The sequence below is a fragment of the Phocoena sinus genome, chromosome 15, assembly GCF_008692025.1.
Source record: "Phocoena sinus isolate mPhoSin1 chromosome 15, mPhoSin1.pri, whole genome shotgun sequence".
Taxonomy (NCBI): Eukaryota; Metazoa; Chordata; class Mammalia; order Artiodactyla; family Phocoenidae; genus Phocoena; species Phocoena sinus.
In genome coordinates, this window is record NC_045777.1 from 82,478,526 (window position 1) to 82,492,325 (window position 13,800).

Sequence of the window (13,800 nt, forward strand, 5' to 3'; positions counted from 1 at the left end):
ACTTGTAAGAGAAGCATTTAATTATTTTTTTTAAAGGGATTATTAAACTTCTTACTGATAACAAACGTGGATGGCCAAACAAATACATACTGCCTACTTTTAGAATTCATATACTTGGAAGTTCTTGTGTTTGACGTTTTCATATATTTTAATGGTTTGCTTCTGTAACTGTGGTCTTCAAACTTTCAATCTCCTGGCCATACTAACAGGAAAAAAGGGCCATAGTTCAGGTCCTCTATATGCTACTGTTTTTTTCAGCAAAACCCAGAACATGGTTGTAAAATGCATTATTTGAAATACATTATTATTATTCTTTTAGATGTTGGGGGTAGGAGTTTATTAATTAATTTATTTTTGCTGTGTTGGGTCTTCGTTTCTGTGCGAGGGCTTTCTCTAGTTGTGGCAAGCGGGGGCCACTCTTCATCGCAGTGCGCGGGCCTCTCACTGTCGCGGCCTCTCTTGTTGCGGAGCACAGGCTCCAGATGCTCAGGCTCAGTAGTTGTGGCTCACGGGCCTAGTTGCTCCGCGGCAGGTGGGATCCTCCCAGACCAGGGCTCGAACCCGTGTCCCCTGCATTAGCAGACAGATTCTCAACCACTGTGCCACCAGGGAAGCCCCCGTTATTATTATTTTACGTATTTATGATACAAATGTATAATATACATATATTTCTGTTGATTTTTTTAAAATTTTGCTTTTTAGTACAAATATATTTTCTGCAAGAGAAAATAAAGTTTGGTGTGACTGGAGGTATGTAAGCCCACACACCATCAGACAATTTCTTATATTCATTTGTTAAGTGGATCGCACTTTGAAAATCTATTTTATAGGCACCTATGTTTTCATGTCCCTGCTAAGAAATTTTTGTCCAAGTAATGCTGAGTGATTATTATTGGCTTTTTACTAACACAAATTGAACTGGGTTTGAGTGGAATTTTTAGTAGTTGGATCCTGAGGCTCATTTGCAGTTACACTGTGACACTGGAAGTAGCCTGGAAAGTGGTTGTCAGTCCATGTCCCGAAAGCTCCCTTCTGTGGTTGACCTACACTGAGAGACAGTGGCAGGTTTCCTGTCTGAGTTAGTGCCCTTTTGTGTACTTTGGATGGATGTAAGTAGTCCTTTGTTGCAAATTAGTATTCTCTATTAAGCCTAATTGCTGGGGTTTTGTTTTTGTTTTTGTTTTTTTTTGTCCACACCACGCGGTATGCAGAATCTTAGTTCCCCGACCAGGGATTGAACCGGTGTCCCTGCAGTGGAAGCGCAGAGTCTTAACCACTGGACCGCCAGGGAAGTCCTGGTGGGAACTTTTGAATCCTGCCATTATCCTCTGGAGCTATAAAAATATAGTAAATCTCTGTTATAAGATTATTATCATTATGTGGTTGTCTGCATGTGTTTCTTACATAACCGGTTGTAGTCCTTTCCCAGCCCATTGAAGTTAGTAGATATATACTTATTAAGCGCCTGTTAGCTGTGGATATAGAGCCAACATGATTTTAAAAGGATTCTTCTGGACTAACAAGTCAATCAGATAAAATCTCAATGGGCTATGGCAATTGAGAAATACAATTAAAAATGAGTTTGCATGTTGGTTTCAGATATGTTGGGAAAACGGATTCTATAACCATCAGCGTGTGGAACCACAAGAAAATTCACAAGAAGCAGGGAGCTGGCTTCCTGGGGTGCGTGCGGCTGCTCTCCAATGCCATCAGCAGATTAAAAGATACTGGATGTAAGAACCCAACGTTTCTCTGCCTCTTAATGCAACTGAAGAAGGCTTATGGGGCATCATTTTTTATTTTATTTTTTTGAATACTGAATACAGAATTCCTGCCTTCCTCTCTAGCTAACATTTCCCTGGGTTAAGTTTTGAATTGTTTGTTTGCAGACCAGCGTTTGGATCTATGCAAACTAAACCCCTCAGATACTGATGCAGTTCGTGGCCAAATAGTGGGTAAGAACTTTCTCATCTGTATAAAGAGATAATTTTTACAGACTTAACCTTCAGCTCTTCATCACTGAGAAAACACATAAAGGCACTGACCGATGGTGACGTACTTCGAAGGACAGGCCTCAGACAGGGGCCATCTCTCCAGGACTAAACAATTTCATCTTATGTGGTTTTTATTATTTTATCTAATTCCCTTCATTCTGTCATTCAAGGTGGAGTTAAAATGACTAAGGTACAAAAAGATGTAGGGTTATAATTTGTAATGTAATTTTAATCATCACATGAGTTGACAATTTGTCATATTATCCAAGTGCAGATGATAAAAATGGTGGCCACATAAGCAAGAGTTAAGAAATAGTTTCTTCAGGAGGACCCATCATATATGTAAAAGGCAAAGAGAATTTCTGAAGACTTCCACGTAATATGATTTTACAGAGGACTGACTTATTTAGAATGAAGAAATAAAATGTGCTCATGTCATAAAGCGTTGACTGGAGGTATTCCATTGGAAGTAATTTATCTGTTAAGTAGCTCATCCTGTTATCCATCCCATTTTTATTAGCATTTCAGGGTTACCCAAATATTGACTGTATGCATTGCAAGCAGTCAAAGAAAACAGTATTTCAGCAGCACACCAGAGTGACTTATGGCCCCAAATCTTTCAGGTATTGTCTTATGTAGACCTGACCCAAGGTAAAAATGGACAGTGGATATCCATCTGAAAACTCCTGTCACGACAGAGTTCCCACTTACTGCCTTTCTATTTGTGATTCCTTCTTTTCTTTGTGGAGGGATGTGCCGGGGAAAAATGAATAACTGGAAGCAGCTTCCTAAGTGTCTTTGTTGTTCATAGTAGGGACAGAGAATCGACACGTAGGTGCATCCAGGCCTTGCACATACTGACAGTGCTCTCTGTGTCCTTATTAAACATAAGTCAAAATCTTCTTAAAATATAAGGTACCTTGGAGGAAGTGAAATTGTGTTGTTATTTTGATGAAGAGCACAGACAACACAGCATCTCTTTCTGCTCCACGTTTACAAGGAGTGTTCCAAGTGGTACGCGTTCTGTGCAGCCAATGAGGGAGATGCTTCATACTTGAAAGCATAGGAATGTATATGTGTATGTATAGACATATGCCTCACTTTTTAAAATAATATCATACATAAATTACACATTTGCAATGGCTCACTGTGTTACAGTTGTATAAAATACCACTGGATTTTAATGCAGGATGTTCTTTTCTTTTTAGTCAGTTTACAGACACGAGACAGAATAGGCACTGGAGGGTCCGTGGTAGACTGCAGAGGGCTGTTAGAAAATGAAGGGTACGTATCACTGCAGCGATGCCCACTGAGTTCTCTGCTGCCCAGGCTCTCGCACTGTGTGAAAGTTTCCTTCACACCTTTTCAATGCGTTGAATACTTGAGGTGCAGTCTTGGGATAACACTGGGATCCGGTTTCCTCGTTTGTAAAGGAAGCTGTCAGAACTAGTGGGGTAGTGCCCCAAAGGCTCAGGATCCAATTTACAGAGGTTCCCGCTGGCCAAAGAGCATCAGTAAAGAATTATAACTGCAGTGGATTAAAGCAATCCATTGAGTTCATAATGATACAGGGGGAAATAAATTCTAAAAAACCCAAAAACCGAAAAACACCCTCAAAAATTCTCATTGGTCACTATCACAATTTTTCAATTCCCCAATGAGTTAACTATTAATGTCATTAATAGTTGCTGACAACATCATGAAAGAGGGATAATCTGACACGAACTTACATCTTGGAGGTCCAGGGGACGGGAATGGGTTGCACAGCCCCGGGGATAAGCTCCATCCAGAGGGGGGCACCCTGTAGACTGTAGCAGACAACCTGGTGTCTTCAACAAATACACTGCAAGAAAAATAACTAAAAAGGAAGGAAGAGAACCTATAAGTTAATAAAAGAGATTTAAGGGACATACCTATTAAATGCGGTGTGTGGACCTCGTTTGGATCCTGATTAATGAGACAGTTGACTGGAGAAATTTGAACACTGACTGGTATTTGATGATATTAAAAAAATTAACGTACATTTTTGGGGTCATGATAATGGTAAAAGGCCTATCTTCCAGAGGCCTGTGCTGAAATATTTAAGGATGAAATGGTAAAATGTTGGGATTGGTTTCTGAATAATCCAGCTCAGGGGGGAGGAGTTGGGCGCGTGGCCACGAGACAATCACTGGAGCTGGGTGATGAGTCCAGGGCATTCACTGAACTAGTCTCTCAATTTGTGTGTCTCTTTGTACTTTTTCAATGTAGAACGTTTTTCAGAAGTACTTGCTTATAAGGGAAGATAGCCTATTAAGGTAAATTGTCTCCACAATTGTTCAGGGGATCAAGATTTATGTTAAAAGTCACTTTTAAAGTCATTGTGGTATTTTATGTAACCAGGAGTTCTATTATAGAATAAAATGACAAGGAAAATGGAATGTTTGGATCTGATTCTGAGTCAAGAAAACCGAAATCTCACTTTCTGAGCTCCTTATAGAATAAGGTTGGTGTTTTCCAACCGTTTGCCTCTGCCTGAGGATGAAATCCTACGAGTGGCCTCAGTGGCACTTTACACATGGCTCCCTTTGGTCACTGGCTCCTCATGAAAAAGTCTGGCTTTCCAATTAAACAGGACAGGACGAATTATATGAAACTAAGCACTGGGGACATTCTATCATATTGCTCAAGAAAAGCAAAACAAATGGAAGTGAGAGCGTGGCATGGAACTTATGGGTGCTTCTTGGTCTTCAGCCGGTGTTGTGATGTGGGCTGTGGTCTTCCCCTTCTAGAACTGCGTATGAAGACTCAGGGCCTGGAAGGCCACTCAGCTGCTTCATGGAGGAACCAGCCCCTTACACGGATGGCACTGGGGCTGCTGCTGGCGGGGGTGGCTGCAGGTCTGTGGAATCCCCGAGTCAGGATCAAAGACTTCAGGCCCAGCGACTGCGAAGTCCTGAGGTCCGAGGGTCGCTCCAGACGCCGCAGAACCGACCTCACGGCCACCAGTCCCCGGAACTGCCCGAAGGCTACGGTGAGGGCATCCACCCCGCTGTCCCGAGAGCGATCGGTGATGTTTCAGACAGCTTTAATGTTTTCAGCTTTTTTTAGTGACTCGTACCTGCCAGAAGTGCTGATGTTTGCAGAGGTGTGCCCCACGATGGTTGTGTCAGTGTAAAGAAGAGTAACCCGAGATGGTTGACAAATCTTTCTTGTCATGAACTTGTCCGCAATTGCTCCCATCTCCCAGTGTAGCAGTTGTATGAAGATTTTAGGCAAATGAATATCAAAGAAAACCGAGAGGAGTGGGGCAGGGGCCTGGATGGGGGTATTTGTAGTGCCCTGGGATTTGAATGTGGGGAGGACGGCCTTGGGTACGAGTGAAAGGATGGGATATTTTGACAACCACAGAGGGAGCTCCTAAATGCAGGAGGAATCCAAGTAGATGTGGCAGATCAGACCGGAAGTAAGAGCTAATGCAGGGGCGGAGGTCAAGGTAGGGTCGGTCCCGAGGTGGCAGGTCCAGGGGTGTGGCCGCCCCTCCAAGTGGGAACAGGAGAAGTAAGGCCCATCAGGGCTTGTGACTCGCAGATGCCAGGCAGAAGTTAACTGCTGCGCTTCAAACCCTTCTCTCGGTGCTTTTAAAGACTGTTGGAAGGAAGCTGGGACGCTGTGCTTACAGGATTGGTTGAAAACTCTCTTTGGAATTGAATGTAACTACCGTATCCCCCACTCTCTCATGCAGAACAGAGAACAACGGTGCAGGGGCAGGTTTACTTCCTGCACACGCAGACTGGAGTTAGCACGTGGCACGACCCCAGGATACCCAGGTAAGTTTCCTAAAATTCTCACCATCAAGGCCATTTTCCAGCAGTTGCCTGGACCCCCCACCCCGGACTGTGGGTGATAGAGCCCCTTTGGTGTGAAGATGTGAACTTGGAAGAGCAGCAGCACAAACAGAGGGACCTGTAACAGGGGTGCTGGACTCAGACTCTCTGGGCGACGGTCCCAGCTCTGATGCCACCCCCCCCCCCCCCGCCCCCGACTCTCCAGCTGGTAGATCAGCAGCTGCCGTAATGCAAGGGGGCCCTTTAGAAAGCAATCCTGGATCTTGAAATTAGATCATGTAACTGCAAAAGACCCTCACCCCTAGATTAAATCAAATGCACTTACTTAAAAAACCGATAAACCCTTAAAGGTGTGTTGCTCTCATTCTAAACTAAAAATATTGCTGAGCGAAATGATATGATGTCTGATGTGATGCTTTAAATAATCGGGGTGGGGAAGCCAATAGGGGAGCATTGGAAACAGGTTGGCGATAAGCTGGTAATTGTTAGAGTTGGTTATTCACTATGGTCTCTATTTTTTTTATATGCTTAAAATTTTCCACAATGAAAACCTAAAAAGGAAATATAAAGACCCTATTACCCTCTCTTCTACTTTACTCTTCCTATTGCCTCAGTCCCTTGGGGACTATTCCTGGGGGAGATGAAGCTTTTCTATACGAATTCCTTCCACAAGGCCATACATCTGAGCCCAGGTCAAAGAGACCCCGGCCCCACCCCCACCCTGTAATGGAGTTAAGTTTCTTTTTTTCTCTTTGCTTTGCTTTCCTTTTTTCTTTAAAAAAATTTTTCTTTTGTTTCAGAATAGCGTTACTTCCTAATAACGTTTTTAGTAATGCTCATTTCCTTTTTATTCATAATTTGTTTCATCTGAGAACAAGCTTCCTGTCTTTGATTTTCCAAATCTATGTTGAATTTACAATTCAGTATCTGTAATTAGAATGGAAATATTACCTGCAAATGAATGAGGTGTCTCTTTAGTACTCACTGGAAGGAATGTCAGGCTTTGGTCCTGATTAGAAAAGCATCTTGGTCAGTAATGCTGTGCTCCCAGATGACCGTGGAGTATACTGAAATAATGAATCAAGAGGTTAGAATTAGAAAGACTTGCTTATTAACAAAGCCAACTCAAAAAGGAGATGGCCTCTTCCCGGTGCAGATGTCTAGAATTGGAAGATTTCGAATGCATGTTCATACGTCCCCATCAGCTTGAAAAAACGTGTACTGTTTGGGAGCTTTTCCATGCAGAAACCTTTCTGACCTTGAGCATTTAATTGTGAATCCAGAGTTTTCCAGCAGCCTTCAGATACTTCCTACTATTTTGGCCCTCTTTCGTGGAAGGAATGGTACTCCCCGGGCAGACCACATTCCCTATCATGGTCACAGGCTCTGAGGGTTGCGGTTTATCTGCGGGACTGTGCTGCTACTTGCGGCACAGAGGCCTGGGCTCAGTGCAAGTCTGGCGTAAGTAGCGCCACGACTGTCCCTCTTAGCAGGACCGGGACACGGCCCCTGGATAAGGGGATGCCCCTGGTTCTCTCACGGAAGTTTTGGTCTTAGGCCTCCACACACAGATGGACAAACCTCTCTGTATCTTCCATTTTGGTAGAGACCTTAACAGCGTGAACTGTGATGAACTTGGACCACTGCCACCCGGTTGGGAAGTCCGAAGTACAGTTTCCGGGAGAATATATTTTGTAGATCATAATAACCGAACAACCCAGTTTACAGACCCAAGGTTACACCACATCATGAAGTAAGACTTTTACCAAATCTTTGTTGACCTCGTTAAAATTTCATGTTTTCTACTAACTTTTTTCTTCATTTCTTGATTGCATTGTTGGTTAGCAGAGAATAAGCGTAAGCAAAGTATGATAAATACTTGGTGGACAATTGCGTTTTAAACTCCCAGGCCGCTGTGAGCAGTCCTGAAGCCCTATGTTGTTGTCACCCTGTTCTAGCTTGCAGCCTAAATAAAATCCCCTGAGCTGGCAGTATGGGGCAGCTTCACTCACGAAGCTTCCGTGGGCAGCACTCTGATGGGATACATGGCCTTAGAGAAGCAGTGAAGTGAGGCTTTCCTTGGTGCCCGCTCACCGCTGTCTGGGAGGGCTGGTCCAGAGCACTGCTTGCTGGAACCTCTTCCCGGGCCATCATTCCCAGGGGCTGTGGACCTGGGTATGACCTTGGCTCCCACACTCCACGTTCCAGGTTTGCTGTGTCCTCAGAACATGAGCGCCCACGGGGCACTTGTCATTGACAGCTGATACAACCGGCAAAACTTGAACAGGACAGATGCTACTGTGTCCAGGAGGTCCCTGGACTTCTGCCTTTGATGAGTGGGCTTGGAAATCTCTTGGTTATGAGTAGGGGTAGTTACCACTGCATTTCACTTGTTTGCTCCTGGGCATTTTGCCCCCCTCCACGGTCATCTGCTTTGAAAGTTCTCTCATCAACTCCGTTTAACTCTCACCCCCAAGGCACACCTAATAGCGCGTTGGTCAGGCTCACAGATATGCACTAGATGCACGATGAATGCTAGCAGTTTCTGTTTTTACTTATGGCAATGATAATGTATGAGACACGGAGATGGAGGGTCTCCTTGACTGAATCCTAGACATCTATTTAGCCTGAGGGTGGCCACCAGCAGTTTTTCCATAAGAAATTTTGACTAGCAGTTTGGTGAAATGACTTCCCCTCTCAGTCCCTTTTGTGTGGGTGCACTGCTGGCAGCAACCTTGGCCGCCGCTCTCGGGGCGACCTCGATGCTTCTGTTCTTCTCCAGTCACCAGTGCCAACTAAAGGAGCCCAGCCAGACGCTGCCACTGCCCAGTGAGGGCTCCGTGGAAGACGAGGAGCTTCCCGCCCAGAGATATGAGAGAGATTTAGTCCAGAAACTGAAGGTCCTCAGACACGAGCTCTCGCTTCAGCAACCCCAAGCTGGTCATTGCCGCATCGAAGTATCCAGAGAGGAAATATTTGAGGTACGGGGCTCGGGCACAGAATCTTCCTCCCTGTCAGTAGACAGTGAGTTCTGCTTTCTGTCTGGTGTTTCGGAGATTGATTTTATCGCTCAGTGAAATGCAGTTCCCTCTCTCTGAAATGAAATGCAGAGAGAGGGAACTGTATTTCCTCCTGTGGTAAAGGTTTAAAAATCAATGACTTCTGAGTGAAAAGGTAGAGATCTGTACAGAAACCAGTACTAAATAATATTGTAAATCCCTGTGCGCGCGTTGTACAGATTCTACTTCCTGCCATCCGCACGGTTTCCTAGAATCAAGCATTCCTTCTGCTGCAGCCTTGCATGCAATTTCCCCTCGTGGCATTGCCTCCTCAGAGAAGCTAAGTGGCCTCCCTGTTGTCCCTTCTGGAAGGAGGAAGAACTGATGGTTCCGGGCAGGGTTCTGGCCTTTGTCCAGCTCCCCTGCGGGATCAGGGTCCCTAAACAGGCAGGGCTTTTGGTAGGCAGGGCCCGTTTCTCGGGCCCACGATCATGAGTAGAATCTCAGCTGTGTTTGGGCCTTTGTGGAATCCTTGGCAGAAATGATCAAACGAGACACAGATTCTCACTGGGCCACAGCAGCTGAGGGGGCCGCGGAGGGACGGAGGCTTGGGCACAGCCCGATGAGTGGATCAGCTGAAGTGCCTGGTTTTGCCCACTGAGCGTCGTAAATGTTTGTCGGGGATAGAGAAGAGCTGAATTCTTGAGGTGCTGCCGCCAGATCGTTTCCACTCAGCATCCTCTTGCCTCTTGGGATCCAGCTTTTGAATTACATTAAATTTGAAGCAAGAAAAGATCCTTAAGTGCCTTTTCACTGAAAATACCTACAGACATTTAGCTGGTTCCACTCCAGATGCTGAATCTGAGGGACTATTAGGCTGACCGCATGTTTTCTGTGTCTGGTAAGCTGCTTTATGTCTTACTTAAACTCTCCTTGTTTTTTTTTGACTCTGTGGGAAAGTGTGATTTTTGACTTCAGTTGTAAAAGCAGGCTCAGAATTCTTTTAGTATTCAGACTCTCTTGTGATGTCTTCATTTTGGTTAAAATATATCAATTATTTATAGGACACATTGGAATTAATTTGTGCAGAGAAAATCAACCCTAGCGAGGATGTTCAACTCTTAAGTCATGATTGTGCTGAGAATAAATGTGTGTTTCCTTTAGGTACAGTATCACCTGCCATGTGCTTTGCTGTTTCCGAGGGAGAAAAAGTGAAGGAAGCAGCAATGTCCTAGATGCCAACTAAACATTCTCAATAGGAACCAGACAAAAATCAGATTCAAAGGCTTAAAAATAAGCTCAGATGCTTATTTGTAATTGAGCTCCATTATAAATAACCTTTCATCATTTTATAACTTTAAAAATAAGATTAGGTCTTCTCCCTGAAACTGTAATTTTGATGTGCAGGAGTCTTATCGCCAGATAATGAAGATGCGACCAAAAGACTTGAAAAAGCGACTGATGGTGAAATTCCGAGGAGAAGAAGGTTTGGACTATGGCGGGGTGGCGAGGTGAGAGGCTCGCGTACCCCCCTCCCTGCTGCGTGGATTTGAGCGCACCTGTGAGCAAATATTTGCAGAGAAGTCGTTTGCCCCTTTCTGGTGCTGGTCTTGGAGCAGTCAGGACTTCAGGTGTTGCCATCAGAGAGCGTTCTTAGAAAAAGAATTCCTAAGAGCGTGTGCCACGCTAGCATCTTGCCATGACCCATCAGAACGCGCGTGCGCTTCACCATCACTTTCCTTCTTAGAAAGTATGAATTATTAAACTTCTACCCTTACTCCCTTCTCCATATGGCCCAACTGAACCCGAAGTTAACACGGAGGCAGCCTTGCTTCTCTCACTAGAGGACTTTCAGGGGTGGGAGGAAGGCATATACGTTGCATTTGTGTCAAACAAGTTTTGTAAAATGAGATTTTGGTCAAAATAGTTCATGCAAATGATTTTAAAGATAGTAGCTTTTCATGATTATATTCTGTTTCCTGTCTTACCTCTTTTCACCTTTGAGACAACTGTTCTTCTGCTCTTTAAACTGTTTCTTCTAATATAACCAACCATCTAGATCACCAACTCGATCAAGTTCTGATGTTATCTACTGATTTTATGAGGTATGGTCATAGGCACAGATAGACCAGGTAATGGTTGTGGTGAGGATCTAATTTAATACTCCTCAGTTTTGTAATATCAGTATTTTTAGTTCTTCTATCATTGTCTTTGTAACTTTACATGTTTTTTCACCACTATTTCTTCATGGTCAGCTAGAGGCATTATCTCTTGACCTCTCTTTTTCATACGAAAAGGATACGAATACTCCTGACTTTCCCTTCAGCATTCCAGCATTCCTTTCACCTCTTACCTCTTGCATTCTGTCATCTGTAGTATCGCTTGTATATTGTCAAGGTTGAAGATTTACATTTTGTTCTGTCACCAAAATTAAGTCAGTCTCTTGTGCTTGTCTACCTATTATTTATAGGAATTGAAAAATCAGTACATTGTTTTATATTATTATGACAATGTAAATATTGTTCATTGAGGGATTAAGTGGTATTCTATCATTTAGTTTATCCTTTCGAACAAATTTTAATTTTCCCAAGAATTTCTTCTTCTTTCTTCTTTTCTTAGAACCAGGTCTTGTCTCTGTTGCCCCATTAAACTTCACCTTTGGCCATCCTCACCCACCCCCTTTGCTCCATGTATCTCTCTTGTGGAGACTCTGTCCAGACTGACTGTTGATTCTCTGGACCTGCTGCAGTTGTCTTCATGGGACTTCACTGCTTTCTTGGCCTAGAGCCATTGTTGTACGGGTTCTATGGCTTCCTCTTTCTTGGCTTACTCCATTATGTTACTGGACTGTATCCTCAAGTAGCTTTCTTAGAAGGGGTGTGTGTGGGGGGGAGGGGGATTTTCCAAGATCGTGAGTCTGAAAATGTCTTATAATCTACAGTTTGACTGGTAGTTTAGCTCTTTATAGGCTTCTAGAAGGAAAACAGTTCTCATTCAGAACTCTGAAGACACTGCTCCTCTGCTTCTCAGCACCCAGAGTCACTGTCAGAGAACAGTGTGGCTTTGGGCACGTCTCATTTATTTGACCCCATCCATGGCCACCCATCATCCATAGGTTCCACCACCTTTTCTCTGTTTTTCACGCCCCTCCTGTCTTCACTTCCTCCTTACCCGTAATCCACCATCATAATCGCTCCCTTATGCCCCCTCATAACTTCCTTGCCTCTCTTTCCGTTTGCTGTGCTTACCTGGCAAAACCCCAGCTCTGAAGATCCCCTCCTCAGGCTGCTCTGAGCATTGCCTGAGCGGCTGAATGTGGCTGGAGGCGAACACGCTTCCATGCTGCTGGCCTTTCTCTGCATCGATGGCCACCGGCCGCGAGGAGGGTTCAGCACCTACTTCAGTTCCCCCGTAGTTCTCTTTCTCAGATCTCTGGCGTCACTTCCGCCCATCCTCACTCTTAGCTGCTGACTTTGCTTCCTATTTAACTGAGGAAACGGAAGCAATCTGAAGGGTCTTTCCTCACCGTCACCACCAGATATCGAGTCTGCCGTTGTCTGTACTCGTACGGTCAGACTTCCCTGCCGTGGCCCTGTGTGGCACATGCATGTCCCTGTATAAGAGCAATCCTGCCCCTGGCACAGTGCATCCCAGGCCCTTGTACTTCTCCTGTTATTTCACATCTATTTCTTTTCATCAAAATGTCCCTTTCTCTTGGGTCATACAAATGTGCTACGGCAACTCCCCTTCTTAAAAGAAACAAACATGCCGCCCCCCAACCTTTCCTAGATACTATGTCCCCTTCCTGTTGAAGCTACAATAAAGGAGGCAATAAAGGCAAAGAAAGCACAAGAAAAAGAAAAACAATTAGAAACCCCAGGAAAGACAGAGATGCGTTCAAGAATGCATAGCTCAGTCATCGCCCTGGTCCTCTGTTCTCTTTGTAGCAAAACCCCTCAGAAGAGTTGTGTGATCCCAATTCCCGCTTCCACATCCTCGTTTTCTCTTGAACACATTCTGAGCAGATCTCTCTGCCCTCTGAAGCCCTTTGTGTCGAGGCCCCCGCCTGACCTGCGTCTCACCAAACCCAGTGATGACGACTCAGTCTTGGTCTGTCAGCAGGACTCGTTGTAGTCGGTGGCCCCCTGCTTCTCGAAACACCTTTGCCACTTGGTTTCCAGGGCACCTGGTTTCCCTCTAATCTCCCTCTCAGGCTCCTCTGCTGTGCGTCCCCCTCCTCCTTCCCACTGGACATTGCGGGCGTCCGAGCGTAGCCCTGGAGCCTCCTGGCCGCCCCTTCTCGCCCCTCCTTCAGCTCCAGACTTGTTTACCAGTTGCCTCTCATCTGTGCTTGGGTATTTAGCCTCTTAAACCTAACAGTTCAACATTTCGGGTTGCCCCTCCCCCCAACTGCTCCCTGTTCTTTCCTGCCTCACTGAACTGCCCACCCAGTCCCTGTGGCTCAGATGCGGGTGGTCCTCACAGCCTCCCTCTGTGCTGCATGCGCCCCCTCCCCGCCGGAGCCAGTGCACCCTCGGGCCCTCAGAGGGAGTATTTTCTGTATTTATTCATTAACCAGTAAGCATTGAGACTCCACCGCAGACTGGAGTGAGCAAAGCAACGTGTCCCCTGACCCCTTCACCCCCCCTCCCCCCGTGCAAAGGAGTCCTCAACCTGACGAGGTCCAGACATAAATCATAACATTGCACAAGTGACCACACCGCTGGTAGATGCTGCCAAGGGGCCTCGTTCCCGAGCGGACGTGTGATAGTGGCCCGGCCTTGGGGGCCAGGGGACAGGAGAGCCTCGTACCCTCACAATTTAGAAAACACAAGTGGATTCTCAGCACTGCAGCAGTCAGCACCAGCAAAATTAGGTTCTGAGAAGCATTATAGGGGGTCTCACCAGGTTTCTGGGTGGAATTGGGATTTTTTTCAGCAGCCAAAAGTAAATAATTACAAAAGCCACGATGCGCCCTTG

At 45.2% G+C, this 13,800-nt stretch overlaps 1 protein-coding gene across 2 annotated transcripts in view; it reads left to right on the forward strand.

The window, feature by feature from the left end:
- Window positions 1-13,800, forward strand: part of SMURF1 (SMAD specific E3 ubiquitin protein ligase 1) — a 102,197-nt gene that overhangs the window by 75,286 nt on the left and 13,111 nt on the right. For both annotated transcript variants that reach the window (XM_032605114.1, XM_032605113.1), the window contains exons 4-11: window positions 1,600-1,733; window positions 1,890-1,955; window positions 3,203-3,278; window positions 4,766-5,007; window positions 5,719-5,803; window positions 7,428-7,574; window positions 8,604-8,802; window positions 10,228-10,331. In XM_032605114.1, the coding sequence (XP_032461005.1) occupies window positions 1,600-1,733; window positions 1,890-1,955; window positions 3,203-3,278; window positions 4,766-5,007; window positions 5,719-5,803; window positions 7,428-7,574; window positions 8,604-8,802; window positions 10,228-10,331 (1,053 nt within the window). The remainder of the gene's footprint in view (window positions 1-1,599; window positions 1,734-1,889; window positions 1,956-3,202; window positions 3,279-4,765; window positions 5,008-5,718; window positions 5,804-7,427; window positions 7,575-8,603; window positions 8,803-10,227; window positions 10,332-13,800) is intronic.